Raw genomic sequence first — 15,354 nt, 5'->3', positions numbered from 1 at the left:
CGCCGCACTGCGATTTATGACGCCGCGCGTTTATTCGAATAAATACGGTAAGCGTGTTTGAGTCGCAAGAACGCCAGACAGTATTTGCACAAAAAAGGGTAGCCTGCGAACGCAGACGTATTTCCAGCTGTCGTTTCTCTCCGCCGAAAAGTTTTTCGGTGGAGAGAAACGACAGCCGGAAATACGTCTGCGTTCGCAGGATTAAGAAAGGGTGGAACGAAGGCAATTGAAAATACAGACAAGTCTTTCAATGTAACTTACTTTAATATGAAAATGAAACAAACACAGTTTGAATCATTTCTGACATACCTATAATAAGTCTTTAATTAACATTTAAAGCGATCACTATCCCACGGTTATCGGCTAAAATGTAATAGCCAAATGCTAGTCCTGTGATTAACCTTCAGAGAAAATTTATTTTTTGTAATACAAAAATCTAACTATCCTCAGGCTTTGCCAATACTTCTGTAACTTGCGAAGTAAACACTTAATGAGTGGTCCCGAGGGGAACAGTTTATTTTGTTTCCCGAGAAACTCAATGTTTCCCGAGTGATTATAATAGGCCATTTCCGAGTTACTCATGACCTTTGCTTCTGTTTTAAAACGAGTCTACGTGCGAAACCATTCAAATGAAAATGAGTTTGATTTGCATGAAAATTGACCTTTAGGTGAGACTCATTTTCATATGAATGGTTTCGCACTTAGACCACTTAGACTCGTTTTAAAACAAAGGCAAAGGGTAACTCGGAAATGGCCTATTAAGTGATTTGTTATTAATGACGAAACGACTATTTACTGATAAATTAGCCTGCCTGGCAGGTGTAAAAGGGGGAGGAGAGGGAGAAAAAGGGCGTTTTTTCTTCCCTCCCCCTCCCCCTTTTACGCCTGCCAGGCAGGCTATCGATAAATAACATGCAAGCCCATAAAAGCGCAAAATAGTGCAATGCTTAAATTAAATGTACAAAAAGGTAAACTAAAACGGACTAAAATGTACAAAAACTTCTGCAAATTCACGTGCCATGGCGGTCGTCGGTTTCCACTCGCGGTAACAACAGTGCACTGTTACCCTCTGACGTCATAGATTTTGCAATGTTACCCGCTCAGAGACTCTTTGGCGGGAAACAGTTCTATTGTTAGGTGTCATTTGACCTCGAAGTAGTCAATGAGAGCTGATACGGTCAAAACAGTTCCACCTATGTAACAGTGCTGAATATCACCGACACGAAGTCACCTCTTGCGAGAGTCAACGTAGCGTCATAAGCCGAGTTTCTCGACCAATCAGAATGGCCGATTCTTATCTTCAACCCAGGAAATTATATTAAGTTATGTTATACACAACAAGCAATGTCAGTCAAAGGATCAAGTACCCAGTATTCAGCGCGAAATTTCCTCTCCGAAAATTGCCTGAGCCCGCAGTTTTAGTTGCTTTGTTGCTAAGTAACATGCATTCTTCTCCCCAGGGCTACTCTTTATAAAATGGCCAAGAGAAACGACATCTCTGACAACGGAAGTTGAGGAACTAACAAGCAGACGCAGAAGATTCAGCAGAATAGTGAAAATCGAAAATTCGTCAGGAATTTCAAGAAGGTATTGCCTGTTCTACAGAGTGATGTAATAGGCCTCTCCAGTCAAGTGAACGGCATTTTACAGGGCTGATATATAGGCTTATTAAATCGATCGTGTACAACCAGCAAAAGGTTTCCGCCTGTCGATATAGCTACTGGAAAGATATTAACAATTGCCACTAAAATGTGTCTTTTCCACTGTCTTCTCCAAACAGCCATTACAGCCAGATTCTGATAACGAGTCTCGATCGCTAGAGACACGCTGGTGAAAAACCACTCAATCACCAGCGGAACTGAAGTGTGAATGGCAAAAGACTGAAGCAACTTTAGAAACGAATCATTCTCTAAGAAAACCCATTGATACAAGAAGATAAAGCCATTAACAGACACAATAGCAATTGATTCGATCAACATGCTCATGATAGCGATATCAGCCGTTAATCTCTCACGGCGAGGAGTACGAAAACTTCCTCAAGGAGTTGATACTCGTCTACAAATCTGGTGACAGATGTGATCAATGAAAACCACGGTGCTGCGTTCTATGACTTCTGCCGTGAATTATTCCAAGAAGAGCAATGGATTCTAAACTGTCAAGATCTGCTTGCAAAACTCGAAACATGACAGCTAATGAACAATACAACTGTGCTAATAAGACATAAGAATATCCCGGATGTGTAATGTTCCATAATCGCTGAACACAAATTCGCGAGATTGCTTTAACAGCCACACCCTTGAGAGGAGAGAAGAGGGCGATTAGAAGTTTACCTTCTTTGTCTTGTTTGATATAAGCTGTGTAAATAAAATACCTGATGGCAAAGGCGGTGATAATAGCAAAACAAGTTGGCATTGCCATTTTACAAATCAGGAATATCAGCTTTCTTCTTGACTGTATAAACACGTCTTTTGTGGCAAAAAAGCATTGTAGGCATACATTTGTGAAAACGAAAATATAAAGAGGAGCATGAGACAAAAACTTGTATGAATCAGAAACCTTAAAGATAGGTACCATTTTTCCCGCTGCTTGTAGCACTCCACGATAAAGTGAATCCAAACAGTACATAATGAAACAAACCAGAACCAGTTTTCTTTTCACTCCTTTTAGCTGATATGACCGAAAGAGAAGTAACATATTTAAAAGTGCGAATATGTAATAAAAAGCATCACTAATTATAGCGGCAATTGTTCTCGCCCATTGCACGCGCACCGCCATTTTGTCTACTTGATATTCACAGTTCATCACGGTTTTAGAGCTTAGATAAGACAGCATTATGAATATTGCACCTATGATGGAGGCGGCTAGAAGTGAAATCAAAGCTCCAATGTACATTGCTTTAAAAACTGTCTGTAGAGCGGATGGTCTAAGCCTCTTCCAAGCCATTCCCTGGTCTTCACTTTCCAGAATTTGGTCCGTCTCTTCGTTTTCTGGTGAAAACGCATCTATAACTCTTAGATGAAGACTGATACACGCTAGATAGTTTGTGCTGGTGGCTTCTCTTTCGCTGTATTCTTGATAAATAATTCCGTTCTCGACCTGTGCTTTGTAGAGGATCGTAGCCAAAAGACTCTGCCGTGTATTCAGATTCTTCTGGGTTATAATGCTCAGTCACACTTCGTGTAAAACTGAACACAATGTGACCAAACACCTCTATCAGTGTACTTCCACTCATTTTTCCTCCGCCAATGTATAAAACAGTAATCTAAACTTGCATCTATTGCGATAGTTATGTTCCGGCACTTAGCCTAATTAATGACACGAAACTGAAGTCGCTGTGATGATCAAACCCCGAAACGAAACTCGACTTCCTGTTGTATCGAACTGATTTTGTTATTGGCATGATCTTAGTGAAAACAAGTTTTGTAGACAGAGCGTTTGCAATTTTTTACTTACTTGTTAACTGTCACAAAACCCCACAAGCTATGACCTAGCTATAAGTGTGGCACTATCTTACATCTAACTGAAATAGTTAAAACGTCCTTTTTGCTATGCTTGATTTGTCAAGGAAAGTCCCGCGGACCTGAAATACAATGAATCAATTTTCCAGGCTATTATGTATGATATGTTTAACATCTTGTAGTTTACTGTGTAATGCACAAATTAGATAATAAAAACCCTGTTAACAAAGTAAGGTTATTTTATCTTAAAAATTAAACTTTTCCGAATGATAGCAATAAGCATGCCCTTTTTAGGAATTCTTGACACTTGAATAGCTTTCGAGAGTAGCTTAAGTCGACATTTTCAAAACTGGATCGATAGTATTTGTTGGAGTTTTATTTCTATTTTCGACATGTTATTTGTGGGGATTTTAGAGTATCCAGCTTCCACTCAGTATTAAGCAATATTAATTATTTAGAATGCCCATAAGGAAGGCTACTTGGCGTGTGTTTTCTTTTTAACCCTTTGAGCCCCAAACTCAACCTATAAACTCTCCTTAACAATTGCCTTACCCTTCTTTTGATGTTACTTCAGAGATTTTGGTAATCAATCAAAGAGTGTCCCTATGGGAGTCAACTCTGTGTTTTCTTTTCAATCTTTTGAGCTCCAAACTCAAAATATAAATTCTCATTATCAATTGCCTTCATCATCGTCATCGATCTTTTCACTCCTCGTGGAGAATGGGGCAATTAATCCTCCTTCTCCAAGCCAATCTGTCCCTGGCCGCAGCCTTTACGTCTCTCCATTTCTTAAAACTGAGAACTTCCCTCTCCTTATTTATGGTTCTTCGCTACGTCTACTACTACGCTACTCTGCTTGCCTGTGACTTCTTTTTAACCCTTTGAGCTCAAACTTCAAACAAAAATTATTTTAACTGATTTCATTTAACGTCAGTTCAGAGAATTTGGTAGCTTATGTGTTTTTACCACAAATTTTTTGCTCAACAAATGAGCAAATGAGCAACTCAACAGCGTACGCACGCGTTGCGTTACATTAGCTATAGCTAAAATTTAACTCGCTGAGTTTTACAGACAAGTTTGTAATTTTAGCTCGACGTTTTGCAAGGCATTTCCTGAACGCTACTAAAAATCTCGTATCGTCCTGAGAACATTGTCGACAGGTCTTGAAAACTTTTTGTTTTCTCCAAACAGAGCATGGTTTGAAATAATTTTTAATTGAATAAGTAACTTGACCACAGACAAGCTACTGGGCATTTAAATTTCTTTCCTTTCAAAAATAATACTTCAACAAACAACTCCTTTACTGGACTAACTTACATAACTAAATACATGCTACCTATAAGAGGGTGATTATTCTAACGAGATACCCTAAATAAAATAAATCATTTCCCTTCATAGGTGCGCTTTAGTCGGCGCGATGTACCGTTTAGTCAGTCCAAGAGTCAGTCAGTCAGTCAGTCAGTCAGTCAGTCAGTCAGTCAGTCAGTCAGTGGGTGAGTTAATAAAGTATGTTTGTTTGTCACACCAATCAGGTTTGAGGTGCTATCAGAACCAATGAAATGGCAGTTTATAAAAGGGAAGTAGCGATTTCATTCAAAGATTTTAGAATTGTAGAGTGCGGAATCGGTGAGTTGTGAAACTTATTTTTCGTTACGCTCGCCTGCTTACAACGCATACGCCGCCAGCAAAAGACCCAACACAAAATTGTTATTCGAGCGTTCGTTTAGGACGGGCTCCTAGTTTTGCAGACCGTAGTAGAAATTGCATAAAGCATTTGCACAAAGCAGATTTGAAGAATAATGTTCTAATTGTGATTTTAATGACTGTGGGTATATTTACAAAGAGTCGTAAAAATGGCAAGGAATATTCTTCAGAGTGTGTTGTAGCCTCTTGTTTTAAGAGTTTGTGACAAGGAAACTTCCTAAACTTCCTTCCGTGACGCCAAGTGAAAACCGCAATCAATTCAATTAGTCTCTTTAGCATCTTGAGGGGCACCTAACGAGAAAATTTAACTGTAGGTGTCGGAACGTCGTTTATACATTACAAGCGAACTTTTTGTGCGATTTAAAGCTTTATTTTTAAATGCTAAGAAAATTGTATCTTTTCGGGTACGCTATCTAAACTTTCAATCTTCAGAAAATTTTAGGGAACGAAATATTTTAAGCAAATGAAAGATCATCGCAGTAATGTACTCAACTTAAGCAGTTGAGAAAAGCAAGCCTGAAAAAAAAATTCAGGCTTGAACGGGAATCGAACCCATGACATCTGCGATACTAGTGCAACGCTCTAACAAACCAGGTGCCAGAGTTTTAGGCAAAATTATTTTATTATTACGCGAATTTCAGTGGGTGTTTTTCAGAAAGACAGCCTCTTAAAAGCGTTCCCAAAAAGATGGTTTTTGTTTTGATTCGTTAATTACTTCGTTTATTAATCGGGCGTGGCCGATTTATAGTTTACCCTTTGGTCGTCCTAGACGATAGTCTCCTGTCGGCTAAAAATGACGGGGTTAGCCTGGGTCAATCGGTTTCATTTCAGTTTTGACAGTAAATCGTTGTAGGAACACTGGGTCGACTTTTGGGCTAATCTGCAATCTGGTTCTCTTCTTTGCTTCGGCGGGAGGACAGAGAAAAAAACTTAAGGGGTAAAGTACTAATTATCACCATTGTGAAACTGTAGTTGCTTTGACAAGTTGAAGCTATTTTTGTAAATAAAAGGGGTAACGTCATTCATGTCACGCAATGTTTTTGTGGGAAACTTTGAAACTAGACGCTTTGCTGGTTTCTACAAATAGCAGTGTGATCTGGCGGTACATTTTTTGAGGTGGACTCCGCTTTAAAACTATTTTTTATATATATTTAGCAAGAAGTATGCGATTTTCATTTTCGCACAGTTGGGCGTCAAAGTCGCCTGTCACAAAGAGTAGAATGTTTGCACAACACGGTTTGGATATATTTTAGATTTGACTAGTGACGTTAGTAAGACACTTCTCAAGACGTCAGCAAAACATTGGCAATGTACAGTATTGGTGTGAGCTTGAATGGAATTTTTTATGAGATCAGTAAAGCTATCGAATGAAAAGATGACTTGAAAATGAAAAATTCGAATAATTATACTGATTAAATACCAATTGAATTTAGATGAGAAATTCCGGAAGTGACATCTTAGTACAACTTAAAGTTCCGAAAAAAAAGACCACATGTTTTGTAAAAATCACAGACAAACATGATCAGGAAAACAAAACAGGCCAATGGGTTTTATTCACGAAAATACAACTTTCTTAAGAAAGAGTTATTAAACAAGACAATGGAATCGAATTATATTTCACACAAAATTTGCATACATTTGAACTTGCAAAAAAAAACTATCTCTGCCGAGACATAATAGCGAGACCTTACATTAATAATGATTGTATTCTGATCTGATTGTTATTTTTTATGCATTAACTATTTGAAGGTGGTTCTCATCGATGAAAACAAAACGGTTTTTCATTCACTTCTTGAAGTATTTCTAGACGTGAAAACATTCGCTTAATCAAATTACATTCTGCACGAAATATTTTGTATCCATTTGTCTCGAAACTTTGAGGAAATTGAAATCTTTGTGGACAGTACTGCATAAAAGCAGTTCATAGTTCAATTGAATAAAAAGATAAGAACCATATTAATAAAGACAATTTTAAAACTTTATTTTGGCTCATTTTGACGAAATTCAGGATTTTCAAAGACTGCCAGTAAACGGCTGTATCTTGTCTGCCTCTAACGATTTTGCTACGGTTTCGAACGAGCAAATTTTTCAAAATGATATCATGGTAGCGGGCAGAAGTCGGTTCGTTCTGAATTTTTCAATACGGTATACAAGTTACAGGTCAATATACAGACCCTCTGTACAGTAAAAAACGTTTTGGGAACAAACCATTGTGAACTTATTTTCTATGTTGATCAGTAAAAATCCTGCAAGGTGTATAACCTCAGAGAATTATTATCAAGTTTGTTTTGTTTTATTAGCGGTTTATACTCTAAGGTCTTGGTATGGGAGATCAAAATTAAGGCAAATTTCTGTTATTATCTGATTGCTTGGCACAGATTAGTACGATACTGAATTGGTTAGGAAATGTAAACAAACATTAAATTGAATGAGAGTAGAAAGGGAGGGACAGATGGGGGTGAAAGGCTAAGGAGATGGAAAGGGAGGGAGAATTAAAATCCATGCTTGGTTATATCACGCAACCTTTGACTTCTGTTGTTTTCTCACAAGAACAAAACCTAAGGTGGGGTTCTACCTGAATTTCAATGGAACTTTAAGAGATTTAAAGAAGGGATTGAAGAAAAGAATGGAAACACCTCCAAACAGTTGACCCCCTCGCAAGAGCTCTCCGGGTTGTCAGGAGACTGTTTGGTGTCCGTCCACCAATTTTTTAACTTCAAATTCAAATTTTTAAATCACATTAAATCTCCAATATTTCTTATTTGTCTAAATTTTACTAATCCTTTGAGAAAAACTATCGCCTCCCAGACATCCCCCAAAATCGTCCAAAAATTAACGAAATACTGCAAAACAAATATTAATGGAATAAGTAAAGCTTCTTTGGATTCCTTGAAACGCGGCTGAAATGGTTTCAGTGTTTTCCAGCCCAAATACTTATACTATACTATACTTTGGGTCAGTACTACTATTCTTCACCAGTTGCTATTACAGTAATGGTATGAAACAAATACCTAATCATTGGTCAATAAGTTGCGATCATTTTCTTGACAATAGTAGTTACCTGATTAGGAGTTGTATACTGTTCCATTTAAGTGTAAGGGCTGGAAAATACTGAAATGCGTCAGCCACCTAAAGCGTTGGAAAAATTGGTCTTCAGGTAAAAACTCCGCCTTTATAAAGTATTACGAAAAGGCTGCACTTTGCTAAGTGTTACAAATTTATATTTTCTAGACGTCTAGTTCAATCGTTTATTTGTATTGTGCGAAATATATTTTTATAAATTGAGACCATTATGTCATTAGGTAATACTGCAATCTTGAAAACATTCCAGATTTTCATTATTAAATAGAAACACGAAAAATTCAAATTTGGGTAAACAAGCCTGTCAAAATGACGTTGCCATGGTAATATCAAGTTACTGGCACAATAACTAATCCTACCAAATTATTGCGAGATAAATTTTAGATAAACGCGCAAAGTTTGGCAGCGTTTGGTTGAATTTTGAAAAAGTTTTAAGCGTCCAAAGTCAGTGCGGGTCTTAAAAGCCCCCCCCCCCCCCCGGCCTGAATAGGTTTAAGTGACCGTTTTTCCAATGATTTTTACTGTACTGTACCCTGCCTTTCAAGTCAAAACAGATAGCTAATTATTAAGCGCCCGATTTTAAGCTTCTCAAGCTTCTCAAGCTTCTTGTTACTTTTCGATTACTCAATGGAGACATGGCGTTTTCAAGAAAAACAAAAGTATCATGTTACAAAAGTGAGATAAACAAAGTGTCATGTTACATACGTTAAAAAAACAAAGGTATCGTTTCACAGTGTTTGACAAAAACACAAAAGTGACTTGCAACAAACAAAAGTATCACGTTACAGTTGTAAAAAAGGAAGCAATAAAATAAGCGCTAACAGAATAAGAATGTGCCATTTCGTGACATTTTGACAATTAAATTAGTTCTTGTTTATTAGAATGATAACATTTACTATTGAACGATACAGTTTTGATGTAACAAAGTGCACGTGAAAATTGTTTTATCTGCAAGTATTTTTTTTTTTTCAAAAAATGCCTCCAAGTCATAGTAAGGGGCTATGTAGTCAGTGATGCACCATGCACAAATAGCTCAATCCATGAAATAAACCATCCCAACAGGAATAACACCCAGTCTTACCCCAAGCCACCCAATCAATGAAAAAATAACTCCTGCACGCTTAGGTGTGCCTATGTTTTATTTAAAAGTGATTAATTGGGAGGGACTTAGCGCCTGAAAAACTTTTAACTGCACATAATAATACAGCATAGTAAACCTCCCTAAACATGACGATACGAAAAGCAAAACAAATTTGACAGTCTCAAGAATACCATGATTCTATAAAGATACTGAAATAACAAGTTTATAAATAACGAAACAAGCTTTACGTAATTAGAATTAGAAAATATATTTCCTTTACAGCTAGCCGAATCAAACTTTAATTTATTGCGTTTCTATTCCGTTTCTATTCCATTTTTTAAAAAATTTCATGATATGTGATTGGGTGGCCCTGTTATCTTCGAAATTTATGCGGTATTTTCATACAATACATATCTTCTTATTATTACAAATTTTAACATTGATGAATTTTTTAAATAATCAGTTAAGCTCGTCTGCAATAGTACACTAGTAGATTTGACATTTATACAGTAATTGTGATTTGCGAAGAAAATGTTTCGTTGGTCGGAAGTCCGTTCGTTGTACCCTGTGAAAATTTACACTTTCAAAATTCCCCAAATTCTAACTCAGTTCGTTAATGCACTGTTCTACTTGCCGACATCTTTTAGTTAACCGTTGATTGCCATGAGCCCCAGTAGTGCTTACAGTTGAAGCAAATAAGTGTTCCTTTCTACCAGAAACGAATTTGCCACATTCGGCCTTGGTTGCTTCACTAAATACCGACTCATATTTCAAGTGAACGGCATTTTACATGGCTGATTTATGGGCTCATTAAATCGATCATGTACAATTACTAAAAGATTTCCGCTTGTCCATATAGCTATTGGAAAAACATTAACAATTGCCACTAAAATGTGTCTTTTCCACTGTCTTCGCCAAACAGCCATTACAGCCAGATTCTGATAACGAGTCTCGATCGCCAGAGACACGCTGGTGAAAAACCATTCAATCACCAACGGAACTGAAGTGTGAAGGACAAAAGACTGCAGCAAATTTAAGAGCGACTCGTTCTCTAAGAAAATCAATTGATATAAGTACAAGAAGCCATTAACAGACACTATAGCAGTTGATTCATACAACATGCTCATGATAGCGATATCAGACGTTAGTCTCTCACGGCGAGGAGTACGAAAACTTCCCCAAGGAGTTGATGCTCGTCTACAAATCTGGTGACAGATGTGATCAATTACGACCACAGTGCTGCGTTCTATGACTTCTGCAAAGCCGTGAATTATTCCAAGAAGAGCAATGGATTCCAAACTGTCAAGATCTGCTTGTAAAACTCGAAACATGACAGCTAATATAAGATACAACGGTGCTAATAAGACATAAGAATATCCCGGATGGGTAATGTTCCACAATCGCTGAACACAAATGCGTGAGATTGCTTTGACAGCCACACCCATGAGAGGAGAGAAGAGGGCGATTAGAAGTTTACCTTCTTTGTCTTGTTTGTTATAGTTATACGCTGTGTAAATAAAACGCCTGATGGCAAAGGCGGCGATAACAGCAAAACAAGATGGCATTGCCATTTTACAAATCAGAAATGCCAGCTTTGTTCTTGGCCGTAAAAACAAGTGTTTTGCAGCAAAATAGAATTGCAAACAGACATTTATGAAAACGAAAATATATGCCGGAACATTAGACAAGGCGCTGTATAAAGCAGGAAGTTTGAAGTAAGGTTTTCCCACGGCTTGCAGCACTCCGCGATTAACAGCATCCAAAACGTAGATAACGAAACAAACCAGGACCAGTTTTCTTTTCACTCCTTTTAGCTGATATGACCGAAAAAGAAGTAACAGATTCAAAAGAGGGCATATGTAGTAAAAGACATCACTAATTATAGTGGCAATTGTCCTCGCCCATTGCACGCGTACCGACATTTCTTCTTTTTGATATTCACAATTCATCACAGTTTTGTAGCTTAGATAAGACAGCGTTATGAATATTGTACCTATGATGGAGGCGGTTAGAAGTGAAATTAAAGCTCCAATGTACATTGATTTAAAAACTGTCTGTAGAGCGGATGGCCTAAGCCTCTTCCAAGCCATTCCCTGGTCTTCACTTTCCTGAATTTCGTCTGTCTCTTCGTTTTCTGGTGAAAACGCATTAATAACTCTTAGATTAAGACTGCTACACGCTAGATAGTTTGTGCTGGTGACTTCCCTTTCGCTGTATTCTTGATAAATCAGCTCATCAACAGGAAGATAATTCCATTCTCGACCTGTGCTCTGGAAAGGATCGTAGCCAAAAGACTCTGCCGTGTATTCAGGTTCTTCTGGGTTGTAATGCTCTGTCACACTTCGTGTAAAACTAAACACAATGTGACCAAACACCTCTATCAGTGTACTCCCGCTCATTTCCCGTCCACCAATGTATGAAACAGTTATCTAAACGATATTTTGGAGACTTTATGTTTTTGGAGACTTAATGGCATTAGACTAACAAATGATACAAAACTGCAGTCAGCGATGATCAAACCTTGAAACGAAACTCAACCAGCTCGACGTCCTGTTATATCGAACCGATTTTTTTGTTCAAGCTTGATTTAACCCTAAGTAAACTACTGCCTTTCAATTATTGCTTGCTTCTTAATTGTTATATGACCACCCCACAAGCTATGACATCCTTTCTGCCGTGCTTGATTGGTCCGGAATAGTCCAGGCTATCTTCGTGCCAGATTTTTAAATTCGTGCAGTTTATTTACTGTATAAAGCCCGAATTAGATAATAAAAGCCCTGTAAACAAAGTCCAGGTTTTCTACCGTTAAGAATTTAACGTTTCCGAATGATAGCGGTAAACTACATACCGAAAAATACTTCACACTTAAAACGTTAACGCTTTCGAAACTAGCTCAGGTTGATACAGGCATCAAAACTGGATCGAAAGTATTTGTTCGAGTTTAATTTCGGTTAAAAATCAATTAAAGAGTCTCTCTTTTGGAAGCCACGCTGCTTGTGTAACTTTCTTTGTATTAACCCTTTGAGCCCTAAACACAAAATATACGTTAATTCTCCTAGACTATTGCCTTACTTTTTTTAGTTCAGAGAATTTAATAGGTAGCCTACGTGTTTAAACCACAGTTTTATTGCTATGGTGACTCAAGAGCGTGTGTTAGCCATGGCCGTTCGGTAAACCTCTTTGTGACTCGCTGGGTTTGAGATACATGTTTGTTATGTTAAAGGGGCCATGTCACGCAATTTTAGCAATTTCGGCACTGACCAACTTTTTATAAACTTAACTCAAATATCACAATAACGGCTTAAAACTGTAGAAGAACTGAAAAGAAACACATAAAGGCCAAAAAGAGGCATGGATGGGCAAAATTCGAGAAGATTAAAACGGATTGCGTTCGGGTAAACTTGAAAATCGTCGGCTCGACTTTTTTCAAGTTTATCTCAATTTGTATGAAAGTATCATTTACAATGCTCAAAAATCATCGTTGTTTGTTATGTGGCCGTTATTTTGCCAATAAAAGACTTTTGCTCTGCCAATTTAAAGCTTAGAGCTCTTAATTAACGAAAATAAATAGAATTTCCTAAAATACTGTGACCTAGCCCCTTGAACTCGTCGAAATCGTTTCCCAAGTATTTTCTGAACACTGCTAAAAAAAACATATCGCCCTGAAAACACTGCTACATAAAGATCAACATGTGAGATAACGTCTTCTTGTCAATGCTTTATATCGCCTGCCTTAAAAAAATGCAGTCGAAATTTAATGTTATCTCTTTCCGACTGTTGGTAAGTGAAGGAATAGTTATGTTGACTTCATAGATTTCGGCATCCAATTTAAAACTTTAAATTTCGAACCTCCTCTACTGTTAATGTGATGATTGTCCTACGCAATGAAACCACTCACTGTTATTTCCTTGTGATGTATTTTCCAATAAAGAGTTTCCAATTTAATGATCTACGCGATTACGTACTAACCTGGATGCCAGAGGGGGTTTTCTTTGTTGTGGCAAAGCCGCTTTAAATAAGTTTCTTTTATATTAATTCCGAATATTTTCTCTTCTTGCTTCGTTCCTTTTTGTTTTTCTCTGCCTTCGTATTCTTGCTACCTTTAACTCTGTAAATCCTTTCTTCTGGCCTGAAAAGTTTTGTTCTTTATCAATGGAAATCCCTGGAAAGGAGACCATGATCAAGTACGGGTATATATTGGCCTCTTTTACCACCAATTTTGCACCAGAACCTGATCACGTTTTTTTTCGATTAGCTCAGTCAGAATGTTGTCGATATTCAAAATGGACAGTAGTGTAGAAAGATCTATCCAACCTGTATAAATTAGTTGCATATTGCAAGAGTCTGCTGACGTGCAAATTGATGACGTCACAAGACGTCAAGACTGGCCCGAGTTACCATTGCAACAAATTTGCGGCCAGAGCGCGAAGACTAACAGTTTCTTTGAACTGAAATAAAAAGAAATCATTTGATAGAATTTTCTAGTATAAACAAAAACGGTGGAAAGCGTTTTTTGCGCGCGCTGATTGGCTACTCAAACTCCGAATATCTATTGCCATTCACCTCCAAGCAGCGCGCTCGAAAATATTGTAATCTTTAACAGGAATAAACTAGTCAATTGAAAATCATCCTTTCAGGCTATATTATCTTACTGTTTTAGTATATAATAAAACAACTTTTCACCGCAGTGTCAGTGTTAATGGTGAATATTTGAGGTTTGAGCTTTAAGGGTTAAAAACAAAACACATACATAGTAGCCTCCACATTAAGTAAATTTATTTTAAAGTCGATGTTGAATTCTGGAATTTTGGCACAAGTGCTATGTAGAAAATCGAAATTAAACACGAACAAATATTCTCGATCTAGTTTTGAAACTTTCAACTTGAGATGGTTTCGTAAGTGTTTCCGGAAATTTGAAAAATTCATATTAATCATCGCCATTAACATTGTAAACATAATGTTGAATATTGAACTTGTGATTTATTGGGTTAACCATGTCTGGGTATATAGTACGTACTATTAAAAATCTGATACGAACAATCTTTTTATCCGGTTTTAAGCTCCCAGGACTTCGCTGACCAATCAGGTTAATTAGTCCCCTAATAAGTATTAAACTATTTTAGAAATATCGGGTAGCACTGAGATCATACTTAAAATAAACAGAAATGCCACGAATGGAAACCGGAAGAGTCTCAGTTTAGTTTTACTTGTAGGGCTAATGGAGATATAAATTTTGGATACATACATTATGATGAATAGCTAAGACCCAGCCATTCAATCAACTACTTAAAACATCCTTTTTGCTATTCTAGCTTGTGTGCAGCCGTCTTCTATTTTCCTTTTTCCGCCTGAGGAAATAGAAGAAGGCTGTACGCATATTGCTATGCTTACTTCTTTTTCGCCCATATCAGCTTAAAGGAGTGAAAAGAAAGCTGGTCCTCGTTTGTTTCGCCACATACGTTTTGAATGCACTTTATCATGGAGTTCTACAAGCGGTGGGAATTCCTCACTATAAACTTCCTACTTTATTCAAGTCCTTGGCTAGTATTTCAGTCTATATTCTTGCTCTCACTAATATCTGTTTAGAGTTCTATTTTGCTGTGAAGCCCTTGTTATTTCGTCCAAAACCAAAGATGGCCTTCCTAATTGGTAAAATGGCAATACCGACTTTTTTGGCGGTTATCTCCGCCTTTGCCATCAGGTATTCTATCTACAGCGCGTATATCAAACAAGACAAAGATGGTAAACTTCTAATCGCTCTCTTCTCTCCTCTCATGGGTGTGGCTGTCAAAGCAATCTCACGAATTTGTGTTCAGCGGTTATGGAACATTACCCATCCGGGATATTCCTATGTCTTATTAGCACCGTTGTATTTTTCATTAGCTGTCATGTTCCGAGTTTTGCAAGCAGATCTTGACAGTTTAGAATCGCTCTTCTTGGAATAATTCTCGGCTTTGCAGAAGTCATAGAACGCAGCACCGTGGTTGTTATTGATCACATCTGTCACCAGATTTGTAGACGAGCATCAAC

The 15,354-nt window shown here is 37.5% G+C and overlaps 1 protein-coding gene and 1 pseudogene across 1 annotated transcript; both read right to left on the bottom strand.

Annotated features, from left to right (window-relative positions):
* Nucleotides 1-750: 750 nt before the first annotated feature.
* LOC144648799 (uncharacterized) lies at nt 751-3,305 on the bottom strand (annotated as a pseudogene).
* Nucleotides 3,306-9,682: 6,377 nt separating this feature from the next.
* On the bottom strand, nt 9,683-11,779 carry LOC144648798 (uncharacterized). Its single transcript, XM_078508255.1, has one exon. The coding sequence runs from the start codon at nt 11,721-11,723 to the stop codon at nt 10,095-10,097; it is 1,629 nt and encodes a 542-aa protein (XP_078364381.1). The 5' UTR covers nt 11,724-11,779; the 3' UTR covers nt 9,683-10,094.
* Between the last annotated feature and the right edge of the window lie 3,575 nt (nt 11,780-15,354).

Source organism: Oculina patagonica, chromosome 4 (assembly GCF_052425735.1).
Source record: "Oculina patagonica isolate OP01 chromosome 4, crgOcupat, whole genome shotgun sequence".
Classification (NCBI taxonomy): Eukaryota; Metazoa; Cnidaria; class Anthozoa; order Scleractinia; family Oculinidae; genus Oculina; species Oculina patagonica.
This window is presented reverse-complemented; position numbering and strand designations above follow the sequence as displayed.